This window comes from Rana temporaria, chromosome 4 (assembly GCF_905171775.1).
Source record: "Rana temporaria chromosome 4, aRanTem1.1, whole genome shotgun sequence".
In the NCBI taxonomy this organism is placed as follows: Eukaryota; Metazoa; Chordata; class Amphibia; order Anura; family Ranidae; genus Rana; species Rana temporaria.
In genome coordinates, this window is record NC_053492.1 from 400,993,490 (window position 1) to 401,009,616 (window position 16,127).

Consider the following 16,127-nt stretch of genomic DNA (forward strand, 5'->3'; position numbering starts at 1 on the left):
CAGAATGAGTCTGCAAAAGACCGAATGAAACTAACAGCAATCTCTTCAGAGCAGAAAAAAACATGGGCCTTGAGTTTTTTAAATATCCTAGCAATGTATATTGATCACCAAGAGGGGACTGGTGGTTGTGTGGTGTTTTCTTTTACTTGAGGGGGAAAAAATGTACTTTTTAAGGACTAATGTAATAGTGTAGTAATTTTAAAAGAAATGCCACATGCCACTAAAAATACTATGTAACGAACATGCATTAACAGGGCGAGTAGGCCTTAAAGGAGAAGTCCAGCCTGAGCTTGTTTGGCTGGGCTTCTCCTATGGGTCACAGGAGTGCAATTCGTTTTGCACTCCTGTGACCCGTTTTCAGCAGAGAGCGGGCCAAAGTCCACACTCTGCTGATGTCAAACAGATCCACCCATGCACTACATCATCCGGACTCTGGGAGTCTGGATCCGCCAGGTGCCTGGACTGATGGCCGGCTCAGCGAGAGCAGGAGAGCTGAGCCGACAGGGATCTGAGAGAACTGAGCCATCGGGAAGTTCGATCGCTCGGTTCTCGGTGAAGATGGCCCGGGGGACAGATGCAGCATCGGACCATGCTGCATCCACCTAGGTAAGTATGATTTCTACAATAACCCCCAAACCCATACTTCTCTTTTAGACCCTATTCACACCTCCGCTGGAGGGGAGAATTCCCATTGCTGTCTATGAGATGGTTCACATCTCATAGACGCCGTACGCCTGTCGCCTGAAAAAAAAAGTCCCGGACCCTTTTTTTTCAGGCGGCATTGGCGTTCGGCCATACAAAGCAATGGGAAGGCTTTGTTAAAAAAAAAAAAAAAAAGTTGCACACTCGCGGCAAAATACGCTGCGTATCTTGTCGCGGAGGTGTGAATGCAGCCTAAAAGCGGTTGTAACCTTACTATATAATGTCACTGCCAGCCCTTCTTCTTTATCCAGCGATAACTCGCAGTATAAGGCCTCTTGCATGCGATACTCCGGTTTGCGCATCTATTTTTTTCAGCCCCCCCCTTTTTTTTTTTTTATGTATTTGCGCATACTTTCACGCATTTGCGTTTGTGCATTTTCACTTGCATGCACACAACTTATTCTCGTGTTCACAATATTTTAATGCCCATTTGCGCACAAAAAAATTGGAGGGGCAGGTTAGACGGCACAAGCACTGTGCTGTTTTAACCTGCTATGATGGTTTAGGATCTCCCCACCCCACCCCCCCCCCTTTTTTTTTTAAAAACACTTCAACCACTTAAGGACCACCTCCTGCACATATACGTCGGCAGAATGGCACAGCTGGTCACAAGCACGTACCTGTACGTCCTCTTTAAGTGCCCAGCAGTGGGTCGCGGGCACACGCCCGCGGACCCGATCGCCGCCGGAGTCCTGCGATCGGTCCCCGGAGCTGAAGAACGGGGAGAGCTGTGTGTAAACACAGCTTCCCCGTTCTTCACTGTGGCGCTGTCATTGATTGATCGCCTTTCCCTATATCAGGGAACAGACAATGATGTCACATGTCCAGCCCCGCCCCCCTACAGTTAGAAACACATATGAGGCCACACTTAACCACTAGGGGGCGCTGAAGGGGTTAACTCCCAAACTGCAATTGGCATTTTCACAGTAAACAATGCATTTTTATAGAATTTTTTGCTGTGAAAATGACAATGGTCCCAAAAATGTGTCCAAATTGTCCGATGTGTCCGCCATAATGTCAGTCACGAAAAAAATCGATGATCGCCGCCATTGGTAGTAAAAAAAATGCAATAAAACTATCGATTTTGTTATTTTTTATTTTTACCAAAAATAGGTAGAAGAATACATATGGGCCTAAACTGAGGGGGGGAAAAAAATTTTTTTTTTATATATTTTTGGAGGATATTATAGCAAAAAGTAAAAAATATTGATTTTTTTTTTCAAAATTGTCACTCTATTTTTGTTTATAGCGCAAAAAATACCACTAAAAGAAAGCTCTATTTGTGGGAAAAAAAGGACGCCAATTTTGTTTGGGAGCCACGTCGCACGACCGCGCAATTGTCAGTTAAAGCGACACAGTGCCGAATCGCAAAAAGGGGCCTGGTCCTTTACCTGCATTTTGGGCTGGGTCTTAAGTGGTTAAAGCTCACCTGCTGTGCATATGTATCAATGGGGGCCAAAGTTTCCATGCAGCTGCATGCTCCCAGCATAGTGATAAAGCTGCTACACACAGCTTCCAGTCTTTTTAAGAACAGGCTTCAGTGGAGCTGGATCCTGATCATGTGAACACAGTGATCACATGCTCAGGAAGTCTGTCTATCCTTCTGGCATTAAAGCGGAGTTCCGGCCACAAATTGAAAAAAAAAACTTTTTAAATATAAATACCCCTGTAATACACAAGCTGAATGTATTCTACTACAGTTAGTCTGTAAACTAAGGTCCGTTTTGTTAGGTTGTTACAGCATTTAGACACTTTATAAAACAGAAATTGACTGGGGCCATCTTAAGTGTGGGCATCATGAAGCCAGACTGTATGACTTCCTGGATTTCAGCCTCGCACATGCTCAGTGCTGTACAAGCAGTGTAATGGTTTCAGATCAGGTTTCAATAGCAACGGGAGTGTCAGAGGAAGTTACCGCCCCTTATCTATGCAAACCTCTCCTCCCCTCCTCTCCTCCACCTTCCAGGAACCAGTAAATATATGAAATAATTTGTTCCTGTGCAGATATATCTACATAACAAGATGATATACATCTCTTGTTATATATGTGGTGTGTATACATATACCAGACATGTGCACTGTCAATAAATTCATTTTGTTAGTGCGGTGACGTTAGTGCGGTGACGTTAGGGCGGTGACGTCAGTGCGGTGACAACATTAGTGCCCAGTGCAGAGTGGGGGGAGGTACAGATGATCAGGCATACAGAGCGGATCTCTGATTGGTCTGTATGTGAGTACAGTGATCATAGTACAGCCCCGCCTCCCTGCACTAGAATTGTAACACACAGTGCAGAGCTCTGTTTCTATGTACAGGGAGGCGGGGCTGTACAGGGAGGCGGGGCTGTACTATGCTAGGTGCTCTCACATACAGATCTATCAGACAGAGATTCGCTCTGTCTGTCTGATGATCTGTATCTCCGTGCATCGGAGACAGACTGCAGATGGGCGGGTGGTGGAGGGAGGAGGACGGGGGCGGCGGTGACGGACGGGTGGAGGAGCTAGGACGGGGGCGGTGCTAGGACGGGGGCGGTGCTAGGACGGGTGGAGGAGCTAGGAGTTGGAGAGGGAGAAGAGGAAGGACACCACCTATATGGGCGGCACTGCCCTCCCTCCCTCCCGCCCCCCGAGATGTTCATCCACGGCTGCGATGTTCAGCCCAGCCTGGGGATGATAACACACATATCCCAGGAGGCATAGCAGCGCTGGATGCGGCGGGGGGGGGGGGCCATTCCGCCGCGGCGGGGGAATAAGACACTCACAGATAAAAACGTGAGTTTTTAAAAGACAAAAACAAAACATCCCAAATGTATTTAAGGGGGCAGTGTAAAAACGAATGCAAAGAAGTTGTAAAATAGGGTGGAACTCCGCTTTAAGACCCATTTAAAGGGCCGCCAGGAGGCATTGGGAAGGGGGAACAATTAAAGGTGCAGTGTAGATACACAAACAGAATTTTAATTTTCAGAATTCAGTTCAGGACTGTACAGGGTTTGATTACTCTCTCCACCCACAATTTCTGCTGCTGGGGCATGAGCAGCCTGGAGAGGGGGCATAGGGAGGGGGCAGTAATTAAATGTTGTACATGTCCGTTCATGAAAGGGTTCTTCTGGTACCTTCTATGTACTGAGAGGTCAAATCCCATCTCTCCTCCTCTGTTATCTGTACTATTGCTGGCAAAAGTGAAAGCTGTACAACTGCCTGACCTTTTCTTGGCAACCGATGACTGTATTGGTTGATAGGACACAGGCGGGCGGCTTTCCATGGAATTGCCATAGAGACGGCACTGGAAATATAGCTGTAGAATTTAAAATTGAATTCCTGCATTATTTTTATGTGCATGCTTTGTGTTCTTTTATAGTGCCAGAAATTTGGGCAGTACAACAAGGATGACCCAACCTCCTTCAGACTGTCAGACTCCTTCTCTCTTTATCCACAGGTAAGAATAATTCAGCATTTCACATATGACTTCTGGTAACGCTTCCAATGAAACTGAGAGTATTCATTTCATTTGGTAATACATTGCATTTATACAAATGGTTGGAACTGTTTTGGGGCAAAAAATAAATATCTCTATCTCTATATATATATATATATATATATATATATATATATATATATATATATATATATATATATATATATATATATATATATATATATATATATATTAATTTATTTGTTTTAACGGAGAAGCTGCATTCAAATTTTTTAATTTCTGTCATCTTTGTAAAATTACACAGTTCATGTTCCATTTGAGAAGATCACCCTTCCTGCAAGTGTTTAATAACAGTCCGGATGAGTCCTCTTACTACAGACATCATTTTGCTAGACAAGACCTGACCCAGTCTCTTATCATGATCCAGCCTATCCTCTACTCTTACTCTTTCTATGGACCGCCAGAGGTAAGAAAATAACCTTAAAGTGATATTAAACCCAAAAACAAAAATGTATGACATTGCAGCTTACCAATCATTAGATGTGATGGCTGCGTCAGTTTTGCTTTTTTATGCCCCCCCCCCCTTCTTCTGCTTTCACCCGGTGATCTGACCAGTAACTCGCCTCCTGTCTTTGTGTTCCCCCACTGTGGGTGAAGGAGCACAGGGGACACGTTTTTGGCAACAGCATTGTCAGTCTGGGGGGGGGGGGGGTGTTAAATGTGCTAGCAGATTTAAATACAGTAACCATTTGAACCTGAACTCCAACGAATACTTTATAGTCCGTTTTTTTTCCTTTTTGGTATATGGGATTTACATAAATAAAAGCTGCTAGTTTTTAAGCAATCCTGTCCGTGCTAGTCTGTCTTATCCCTGCAACTGCAAGAGAGCTTTTCTGTAAAAAAAAACCAAAAACTTGCTGGCTTGATCACCATATGAAAATGGAAGAAAGCAAGCCTAAAAATGGAAACTAATGCAGTCATCACATCTAAGAATTAATAAGCTTCAATATAATAAATGTTTATTTTGGGGTTTCAAAAGATGATCTGATGTTCTGATTGAGTCTAGTACTGTATTTTATATCCAAAATGCGTTTTTGATCAGCTGGTTGTGGACTGACTGGGCATTGAATGGTTCTGCAAGAGGTGCCTTATCAAATACATTGCATTTCATGCCACATATTTACACCTGTTCCTTTTTTTTTTTTTCAGCCTGTTCTGTTGGACAGCAGTAGTATTTTACAAGACAGGATTCTGCTCATGGACACCTTTTTCCAGCTTGTTATATACCTTGGAGAGGTAAGTGGGTAGAATGAAGTAACTAGATACAGGAAATCCATTTACAGGCCCCCTGAAACTGATATTTAATTTTTAGCAAACACTTATAAGAAACAATCCTCCTTCTTGTATATCTCTGGCCTGTAATATCTAAATCTTGCCACCAGAGTGCACATCTTTATTACTTGTCCATGATGACTGTTTGCAAGTATACTGTGCATCTTTACTGGGATCTTCTGTTGAGCATTTATTTTTCAATTTATATTCTGATATAAGATTTAAATTGAGAACATAAAATGTTTCTGAACTCTGTACCCCTTAAATATGCTGGTTATCGCTTCATTGATACTAATGTATATGTTTCTAAATACAGCCATAAAAACATGGATCCCATGGTTTTGGTGCTTCTACAATCCATTCTATTACCAATTGCTTTATCATGGTATTTCCACAGACAATTGCACAGTGGCGTAAAGCTGGCTACCAGGACATGCCAGAGTATGAGAACTTCAAACACCTTCTCCAGGCACCACTAGATGATGCCCAGGAAATCTTACAAAGCAGATTTCCAATGCCTCGTTACATCAATACAGAGCATGGAGGCAGCCAGGTAAGTTTCTGATTGTTTTGTTGGCATTGAGTTGCAAAGGGCTTTTCTATATCGAGCAAAAGATTTGCTACATGAGAGTGAAAGGTTTGCAACGCAGCCTATTCAGAATGGCCATTACTGGAGGTGCCATATGCACAGGGATGTTCAATAATTGTAATCATTTCCTTCATATTAGCCTATCCTGACTGCTGCTTGGCTGCATGATACAATCATAATAAGATCATGTCAGACTGTTGCAACCCCTTTTTAGCCAGCTTGAACTGTAATGTAATATAAAAAAAAGTTCTCCCTGGGTAAAAAATTCTTGCTTATTGTGAAACTACAAATCTTCATTTAAAAACAAAAGTAATATGTTGCACTTCTTCTTTTTTTTTTTTTTTTTTTTTTTTTTTTTTTTTTTTTTCTTCTAGGCAAGATTCCTTCTTTCCAAAGTGAACCCATCACAGACACACAACAATCTGTACAACTGGGCGCAGGTAAGCTAGAGCATAGGTTACAAAAGTTCATATGTTGTGAAAGAATAATGCTTTCTTGGTTATTTTAACCAAATGGCTGCGTTGATACACGTGTATGCATGTGGCGAGTTTCCAGGTATGCAATAAAACTGTGATTATGGTGCTGCTGGACCCCCCCAGAAAAGGATAAGACTTGGAAGATAAAATAAAATAAGTCACTGCTGAGAGTGGTTACTGCTCCCTTGGATCAGGTTCTGAATTTACCTAATGCACATACCAAAGCAAGCAAGAGAGGGTGCCACCAAAATATAAATAAAAAAATAATACACTCGCGGCATGTTGAATTGGGTCAGAAGATCATAACTGTAGGATGAAGTAATCTGTGAAGCTGTTCTAATATGCAGAGATCAGCAGGCAAGCGGTTGATGGATGCAGAGTTGTGCCAGAAAGCTGCTGGTTAGGAGAGGACTGCAGTCAAGCTTATAGGCCAGAATGCAAGCTCTGTCAGCTTGGTGGCTTCCCTTGGAGATGCTGCTGGTGATGTCAACATCGACATCTCTGAATGAAGCTGATCCAGGTGCAGCTACTGGAAGCCACCGAGCCGACTGTGAGAACGTGTATTCCAGCCTATTAGCTTGACTGCAGTCCTTTCCTTCTAACCAGCAGCTTTCTGGCACAACTCTGCAGTTGCCTGTCGCTCTGCATATTATAACCGCTTCACAGATGACGTCATCCTACATTTATGATATGCTGACCTAATTCATCATACAGTGAGTGCATTATTTTCAGTATTTAATAAAACCGCTTACGCTTAAATTGTGTCTCATCCTTGCTTTAGTATGCAAGTATGGTTTGTGTACATTTTGCACTACAAGTGAAAGCGGTATTTTATAAACTGATGGATGGAACAAAATGAGGTGGCCATTTTTTTAGATAAGTGGCAGCAGCAATTTAATTGGTTTATCCCACATATCCATTTTTTTTATTATTATTTGGAGTTTAGTACTGACTGGGCCCTACTATCCCATATGGAATGTAATACCCAGCTATGGAAAAGAGTCCAGAATATGAGATATATATATATATATATATATATATATATATATATATCTCTACTAAATTAAACCATTAGGCCTCAGGCACACTGGACGTTTTTACAGCTGCTGTCTTTGGCTTTTTTTTTTTTTTTTTTTTCTCCTGCAGCCAGTAAACTCCCCAGCATGTTATCCTATGTTCATGTACACATAGGCTGTTATCAGTTTTTTTTTGTCTGGAAAGACCCCAAATTAGTGGAGTTTTTCGGCTATAAAAAAAGTTCCAACTCTGATAAAAGCTGAAATCCACTGAAAAATTTGGCAGTTTTGTATTTATCAGCGTTTTTTAGCCATAAGCTTTTGTAGGAATTTAATTTTGCTAAAAAAATAAACACTGCCAAGCTCATTCTAGCCAAGCTCATGCTACTGGCTTTTATTTTTGTAACGGAAGTGTGCATGAGGCCTTAAGCAATTTTTGTAGACAAAGCATGCATGCTTTTGGCAGTTATTGAATTGTAAAATGCAGTCTGCCAGTTAGTGAGTGTGTGTGTGTGTGTGTGTGTGTGTGTGTGTGTGTGTTGTGTTGTTTGTTTTTTAATTCCAAAGCCAGTTTGTCCTTTTTTTTTTTTTTTTTAAAAATGCAGACAAGTATAAAGTCCTGGTCCCCAGAGGTGTCTGCAGTAGTTGTCAGTCTCCCTGCTTTGCATGAATGCTGTTCTGCTTGGGCAAAGCTCCGACTCTGGTAAAGTGAAAGCTTGCCTGTTCTCTCCTACTCCTCTCTATTGACCCATCACTATAACAGACTGGCTCATTGGCCATTAGGAATTGATGGAAGGCAGAAATGAGTGGGAAGCTTGGACGCTACAGAAATTGTAGCCACTGCCTAATCATTAAAGCCTGGTCTGGGTAGAGTACATGTAATGAGCAGCCAGCCATCTTTTTAATCCATGGCCAGTATAGGGATATGTAGAAGAAAATTACACACAAATGTTTCATACAGTTTTACATTCTCAACCTACCTGTTTCTCTGAACAGACTGATCAGTGTACCTTATGTGCTGCTTGTTTTCTAGATCTTTCTATTTACAGACTTCCTTTTTCTTTTTTGCCTAGGAATCTGGAGCACCCATCCTTACCGATGATGTCAGTCTGCAAGTTTTTATGGATCACTTGAAAAAGTTAGCAGTTTCTACCGCGTCCTAATTTCCTTCAAGACAGAAGTGTTTTATCAATATCTGTACAACGAACCACCATTTTTAGAAAAGAAGAAAAACATTCCCCTCTGTAGTTCAGACAACTAATCAAAGTTTTACCTAAAGGCTAAAGAAGGCGGCATAGTTTATCATTGTAGCATTCTTAGGTTTTAATTTATTATTTGTGTCATTTACAACATAATTACGGTTTAAAATGTTAACAATGATTTGTACATATTCAGAATTCTTTGATAATGTTTTCCATATTTGTTTTCCTCTGCATAAGCTGTACAACCAAACTCGTAGTAAATTCTAATGTGAAAAAGAGCCTTTTTCTTTATTTTTTATAAGCTATTGAGATTTGAGCACAGGTATATCTTATTTCTATGGTAATGAAGGTCAGTGACCAGACCTGAACCTTTTAGCTCTCCTACAGCTCGAGTCTATTTGCCTTATATTGGCTTTGTATTTTGCAGAGTAGGGACTGACCAGAGAGGGATTACTTTGACTGAGTAGGCCAGCTTAACTGCTTCCCATTCAGCCAATTGTCAGATGATGGCCAAGCAGAAGCTCTTCCGTTCTGGGTGGTCGTCCTCTCAGGATTGTGCCTTGTGTGGACCCTAGGGGCCGCTCGCGGCGCGATCTGTCACCCGCAGTGTCCACTGAACAAATCATTGCACCGGGTCACTGCCAGTACCATGTGATCGCTGTGACCAATCGCAGCAGATTTCGTGCCGTTGTACACAATGAATGGCTTTCATTCATAAACATCAATGAATGTGATGGGCCCTATCTGTACTATGTGATCACTGTGACCAATCACAGTGCATTTGTACCATCTGATAGCTGTGGCCAATTACAGCTTCACAATAGTACACACTGGATGAATGGATGCCATTCATAAAAAAATACTGGTTATAAGCAATCATGGTGTGGTAAAAACAATTGTAACGTTTTCTTTTTTTTAAACATACTGTCCCTGATAATCGCAACACCAGTCATATGGTGATGCTGTACTGCTTAAATGTCTGCAAAATTGTGTCAAAAACATTACAACTTGTCATGCCTCTTACTCAATACTTGGTTTGGGGGGCGGTGGCATTTTAGGGCCTCAATTATGACAGATTTTTTGAAATGTACCATAGTTTGTGGACTTTCCTACAAACTAAATAATATACACTGATTTGGGTTAGTTTTACTAAAGAAATGTATCGGAATAAATTTGCACCAAAATGGAAATTCTGATACTGAAACCAAAAATTTCATTATGCACTTGACCAAGACCAAAATGTACAGTTTTGACCACTTACCGACCACCTAACACTGTAAGGCCTCATGTGTATTACAGCTGGTAAACTGACGTTTAGGAGCATTTGGCATTTATTTTTTTCCCTCCTCAATGTTACCTTTATGGGTACATGTACACACTTTTTTCCCACCTCGTCTTTCAGGACAGCACCTGGAGAGAGCGCAGCTCCACCCACTTCCCAGGAAACACTGCAGTCAATGCTATAACTTCCGCCCCCTTCCTCCATGGCCTCAGTTGTAGTGTTTCCTCCGGCCATGGTGGAAGCGCTGCAGGGAACCAAGGGTGTGCTGTACTCTCCCCAGGTGGGAAAGGGGTGGTTTTGGAAGCATACCGGTGTTTGTTTTGTCTTAGGAGGTGATCCTCCAGAAGGCGGACTCGACTTCTCCCCTGACGCGCGGGTGAAGGTCGGGTACTTCTCCTCTTCGGGTCCGGCGAGGACAGAGGCTGCTGGGGGTCCCGCTCCCTTAGTCCGGGCATCGTATCATGCGGGGGGGCGGTCAGAGGTGGTGGAGAGGCCAGGCAAATCTACGCCTAGGCCTATCTTGGTCCTTCCCCACTACAAGGGTCCTAACTACGGACGAGAGTTCGTGGGGATGGGGTGCTCACCTGAACGGGCAGATGACACAGGGATCTTGGTCGAGGGAGGAGTCCAGAAGGTCCTCCAATTGGAGGGAACTCAGGGCCATTTGGTTAGGGCTAAGGGCCTTCCAGGAGCTGATTCTGGACCAACACGTCCAGATTCTGTCAGACAACGCCACAGCGGTGGCGTATATTTCCAGACAGGGGGGCACGAGAAGCAAGGTACTCCTCAGTCTGACCTTACAGACTCTGTCCTGGGCAGAGGTGAACCTGGCATCCCTATTGGCAGTACACCTGAAAGGCAGCCTAAACCTTCTGGCAGACTTTTTAAGTCGGACGAGGGTTCTGGAATCGGTATGGTGTTTATGCCCGGAGGTCTTCCAAGAGCTGGTAAACAGGTGGGGAACCCCTCAGGTAGACCTGTTCGCATCCCAGTCGAATGCCAAGGTTCCGGCTTATTTTTCTCTCAACAGAATGGACCAGGCAGAGGGTCTGGATGCGTTAGTCCAACGCTGGCCCTTCCACCTGTGCTATGCCTTCCCCCCAGTTCAGATCATTCCTTTAGTGTTACGCAAGCTTCAGGAGGAGAAGACTACTCTGATCCTGATAGCCCCGTACTGGCCCAAGAGGCCTTGGTTTTCGAGTCTGTTGGAACTGGCAGTAGAAGATCCCTGGGTACTGCCAGTCAGAAAAGATTTACTGTTTCAGGGTCCTCTACTTCATCCAGACGTGAGTCGATTAAGACTCACGGCCTGGTTACTGAAGAGCTAATTCTTAGCAGTAAGGGTTTGTCCAAAAGCTTAGTAGATACGCTACTTAGTAGCAGGAAAAAGGTCACAAGGGCCATCTACTTCAAGACTTGGAAAGTTTTCAATTCTTGGTGTGAAGGTAAAAATTGTTCTCCTTTGAATACTTTTTCCGTCTTGGAGTTTTTACAAGACGGTATGGACAAGGGTCTGGCAGCCAGCACCTTGAAGGCTCAGGTGGCGGCTTTGTCAGTGTTTCTAGAGAGACGTTTATCTCTAGATCCCTACGTTATCAGATTTTTTTAAGGCCTTAGCCAGGGCTAGGCCTTCCCCTGTTTAAATTTTTCCCCAAGTGGGATTTATCAGTGGTCCTGGGGGGTTTGACTAAAAAACCCTTCGAGCCACTGGTAGACGCCTCTATAAAATTTCTGACTTTGAAATTGGTGCTTTTGGTAGCGGTCACCTCAGCGAGGAGGGTTAGCGAGCTTCAGGCGCTTTCCATTTTGGAGCCGTTTCTGTCAATCTTCCCTGATAGGGTAGTATTAAGAACTGATCCGGGTTTTCTTCCGAAGGTAGTGTCAGTATTTCATAGGACGCAGGAAATAGTGTTACCTACCTTTTGTCCAGCTCCTTCTTGTCCGAAGGAGAGGGAATTCCATTCCTTAGATGTAAGGAGATGCATTAGACGCTATCTAAAGGTCTCTAGTGAGTTCAGAAAAGCGAATTCGCTTTTTGTTCTGTTTTCGGGATCCCGCAAGGGGCATGGGGCTTCCAAGAGTACTCTGGCTAGATGATTATGTATGGCTATCCATGAGGCATACAAGGCTAAAGGTTTGGAACCTCCTCCGGGAGTAGTGGCCCATTCTACTAGGGCGGTAGCAACTTCCTGGGCAGAACGGGCTGGAGCTTCGCCAGAGCACATCTGTAAAGCGGCAACGTGGACGAGCTTTTCCACCTTCGCTCGTCATTATAGGATGGATTTGCTCTCTGCGGCAGAGCAGTCTTTTGGCAGGAAGGTCCTGCAAGCGGTGGTCCCACCCTAGAGTAAGTACTCGGTTATCATCTCCAGGTGCTGTCCTGAAAGACGAGGTGAGAAAACCTTAGTTAGACTTACCGGTAACGGTATTTCTATGAGTCTTTCAGGACAGCACCGATAACCCGCCCTTTTGTTATTAAAGATAATATATATATGCTAATGTGTGTAGTTTCCATGTTCTGCTTATCTAATTTCAGCGTGGCCGGAGGTACTCGTGAACAACTGAGGCCATGGTGGAAGGGGGCGGAAGTTATAGCATTGACTGCAGTGTTTCCTGGGAAGTGGGTGGAGCTGCGCTCTCTCCAGGTGCTGTCCTGAAAGACTCATAGAAATACCGTTACGTCTAACTAAGGTTTTTTTTTTTTTTTTTTTTATAAAGCAAAAATGTGCATGCAGAACGGTAATTATGGGGCATTTGAAACGCCAAATGGTTGTAACAGTGTGCAAACGCGGTAACTCACATTTATAGGCGTTTGCAAATCGGCAGAAATTATTTACCATTGAAATGTTAAAGGGGTAAGTTCACCTTTCCAGAAAAATCTGTAAGGTGAACTTTACACAGGACCCCTTCCTTGTGTGTGTGTGTGTGTAGGTGGGTGTCTGATTGGGAAAAGAAAAGAGGGCACACTGGCCTAGTTAATTATTATTTTTTTTTTTTTTTTTTTTTTAATATATAATCTACTATATGTCAGGTAGGTCAGTGTAATGGTATGTGTGTCAGGCAGGTGAGTTTAGTGGTCAGCATTGATGGGCACTGGTTAGCCAGGCAGCAAGTGAGTTTACCCCTGCCACACAACTCCACCACCCAGGCAAAAAAAAAAAGCCAGCGCCACATACATCCTGCCAGGTGGAGGGAGGTGAGGACAGAGCCAGGTAGACAGAAGAGAGGGATGCAGCCAGGTGGAGGGGAGGACAGAAAAGGGGGGATGCAGCCAGGTGGAGGGGAGGACAGAAAAGGGGGGATGCAGCCAGGTGGAGGGGAGGATGAAGCCAAATGAATAGAGAGGAGAAAAGAGGACTGGACTAGGTGGACAGAGAAGAGGGAGGAGGCAGCCAGGTGGACAGAATGGAGGGGGGGTGCCATCAGATGGAGGGGTGGACAGAAGAGCGCACAGGATGCAGCCAGGTGGACCGAGGAGAGGGGGGCATGCCACCAGGTGGAGAGGACAGAGCCAGGTGGACAGAAAAGAGGGGGAAGAAAGCCAGGTGGACAGTGAAAATGCAACCAAAATGACGTTCCATCATGGCAATCTTGGTACACCTGCAGTAAGCCTACAGTTAGCAGCCGGCAAGCGGACATCTTTTCTCTTCCGTTCATGGATGGACACAGCAGCCTTTGACCTTTAGGGTTATATCCGCTTCCTTCCAGGAGATTTAGGCAGAAAAAAAGCACTTTAAGTGTTAACAACACTTTCCTCAGTGCAGCTCCTCCGAGGGGGCGTGGCTCCCCGGGTATAACCCACACCCTGCTCTAGCAGCCTCAGTTTTTCTCTGCCCAACGTCAGGAGAGGACAGGCACTCTGGAGTCCTGTACTCTGGAGATTTTTTTGTTGCGATTTTTTTTATTTTTTGCTTTTTATTGTTTGTTTTGTTCCTGCATTTTTGGATCCTGATATTTTTCTATCAACTGCCGACTGGGTGACAGGCTGGGTCTTGACTCTTGTAGTCCCCCCATGTTCGGCCATCGAGCGTGTGCTGACCCTCAGCTCAGCTCTGGGTCGTCCACGACAGGCCCCTTTGCTCCAGGGGCGGCCAGGGAACATTTTGTGCTAGGACACACATATGACCGGTCTTTATGGATTTGTCACAGTGTGTCTGACCGACAGCCGTGCCGTTTAGCAGACGTTGGTTCTGTCTGGGATACCTCCAGCCGGTGGTCGCAGGACGGGTAAGTAGTAGCCCCTTGCTCAGGTAAGGTGGTATGGCTGGAATTTTCCCCTGGGAGGTCGACTGAGGGTTTGCCCTGCTTTCCTCTCTCCCTTAATTCCTCTCCCTCCTTTCCCATTTGGGTAGCGGCCATGAGGGGGGGCTTTCTGGGGTCTCTTTATTACACCGGGGCCTGTGTGTATAGCGGGGGCTGTGTGTGTTCACTTGCTGGTCTTTTTGTGTGCTGCGCTGTTTAATCTGTGCTGCGTCATTCTGGGTGTTTTTAAATGCGCAAATGATCTCGGCGGCCATTTCTTTATCGTACATCACGGGACACAGAGCGGCATTCATTACTATATGGGTTATATGGAGTACCTTCAGGTGTAGACACTGGCAATCTCAAACAGGAAATGCCCCTCCCTATATAACCCCCTCCCATAGGAGGAGTACCTCAGTTTTTACGCCAGTGTCTTAGGTGTTAGTCATGGTTTAGCTTGCCTCCGCATCCTTGGGATTAGGTGAGCTACCGGTTCTGTCCAAAAAAGCCTCAGCGCTAAAGTGGTCAGTAACCGGACCCCAAACCCTTGGGGTATAGCCCATAATGCTTTTCTTTTTAGAGAGCTGGACCCTGGGCCCAGAACTTAGAAACCTTTGGGTACCTAAAGTTTTCTGTTGCCAGGGTGCTATATGGGCCCAGGACAGTGGATCCTTCATAGGAACCCAGGGCCTGAAGGTCTAGACATCCCCACGGAGATGGGGGAAGATTGGGCCTCTTGCTTGGCAAAGTCCTGCGGCATGGAGCAGGTAAGTGAGGGGAAAACTTGCGGAACTTGGTTCTTAGCAGGTTTTTTTCTGGGGGGTCACAGGGGACATGCCTAAAGTTATGCACTGCATCTGGCAAACTAGTCACATATCATAAAGATAGGATGGCTCTCTATGTATTATTCCCCATAAGATGTGACCTCCCTTGTAGTGTTGGAAAAGCATTGAGTGGGGCCTGTGTTATATAAAAATATATGTGTGTGTCAGAGAGCTTTGCTTACCTGCAGGCCTCCAGGCGATGCTCCATTCAGTCTTCCTCCTCAGAGCCTGCAAGCAGGCAAAACGCTGGCCTCCTCATGGTTCCAGGCTGCAGGCCGCAGTTTGCTGGAACAGAGAGGTCCCTTCCTCCCAAAATCCCCCCCCCCCGTCGGGAGGGGCATTTCCTGTTTGAGGTTGCTGGGGGGGAAGGGCGGGTCAGTGGCTTAAAGGAAGGGGCGGCCCTTCCTTGTTTGTTCCATCAATACTTTGGAACTGAGGAGAAAGACCAGAGCGGTAGCACGGGGCGCCGAGGACACACAGTGGCCAGAAAGGATATTGCAGTCTTCAGAGGACTGTTTTGTCAAGCCTAGAAATAGGCTGTTTCTTTTCCATCTCATAGTTTTTCTTTGCAATACTACTCAGGGGGACAGAATGTTTTTTCTTTCCTGGATTTGAAACAAAAACGAAAAAAAAAAAAAAAAAAAAAAAAGTCATCTAGGGGAGAGGAAGCATTTTTTTATCCCCCAAACAGGTGTTTGGACAATTAACTTTTATAGTTCCAAATACCAATAGGTAGCAGGTGTACCTTGGTATTGTACCATGGTATGCCGCTGTTTTCCCTACAGGGAGCCTTGGGGCCATCGGGATCTGGGGCTGGAGCTGACGCGGGTCAGTCCAACCCTAAGATGGTCACGGAGGAGGTATTACTCACCTCTTTAAAAGAGATGAGAAAAGCATGGAAAAAAAAAAAAAAAAAAAAAATGATATCCGCAGCTATGCGGGGCAGTAAGCGGAATAGATCTCCGTCGCCCGAGCGCGGACCCTCAGAAGAGGAGGTCCTTTCCTATGGGGAATTGGACGACCTCTTGG

At 44.7% G+C, this 16,127-nt stretch overlaps 1 protein-coding gene across 1 annotated transcript in view; it reads left to right on the plus strand.

The window, feature by feature from the left end:
- The window catches only part of SEC23B (SEC23 homolog B, COPII coat complex component), a 36,513-nt gene extending 27,485 nt beyond the window's left edge, over positions 1–9,028 (plus strand). Inside the window, exons 15-20 of the mRNA XM_040351205.1 lie at positions 4,058–4,135; positions 4,440–4,601; positions 5,345–5,431; positions 5,865–6,020; positions 6,431–6,496; positions 8,622–9,028. Of these exons, the coding sequence (XP_040207139.1) occupies positions 4,058–4,135; positions 4,440–4,601; positions 5,345–5,431; positions 5,865–6,020; positions 6,431–6,496; positions 8,622–8,711 (639 nt within the window). The 3' untranslated portion in view covers positions 8,712–9,028. The remainder of the gene's footprint in view (positions 1–4,057; positions 4,136–4,439; positions 4,602–5,344; positions 5,432–5,864; positions 6,021–6,430; positions 6,497–8,621) is intronic.
- The last annotated feature ends 7,099 nt before the right edge of the window (positions 9,029–16,127 follow it).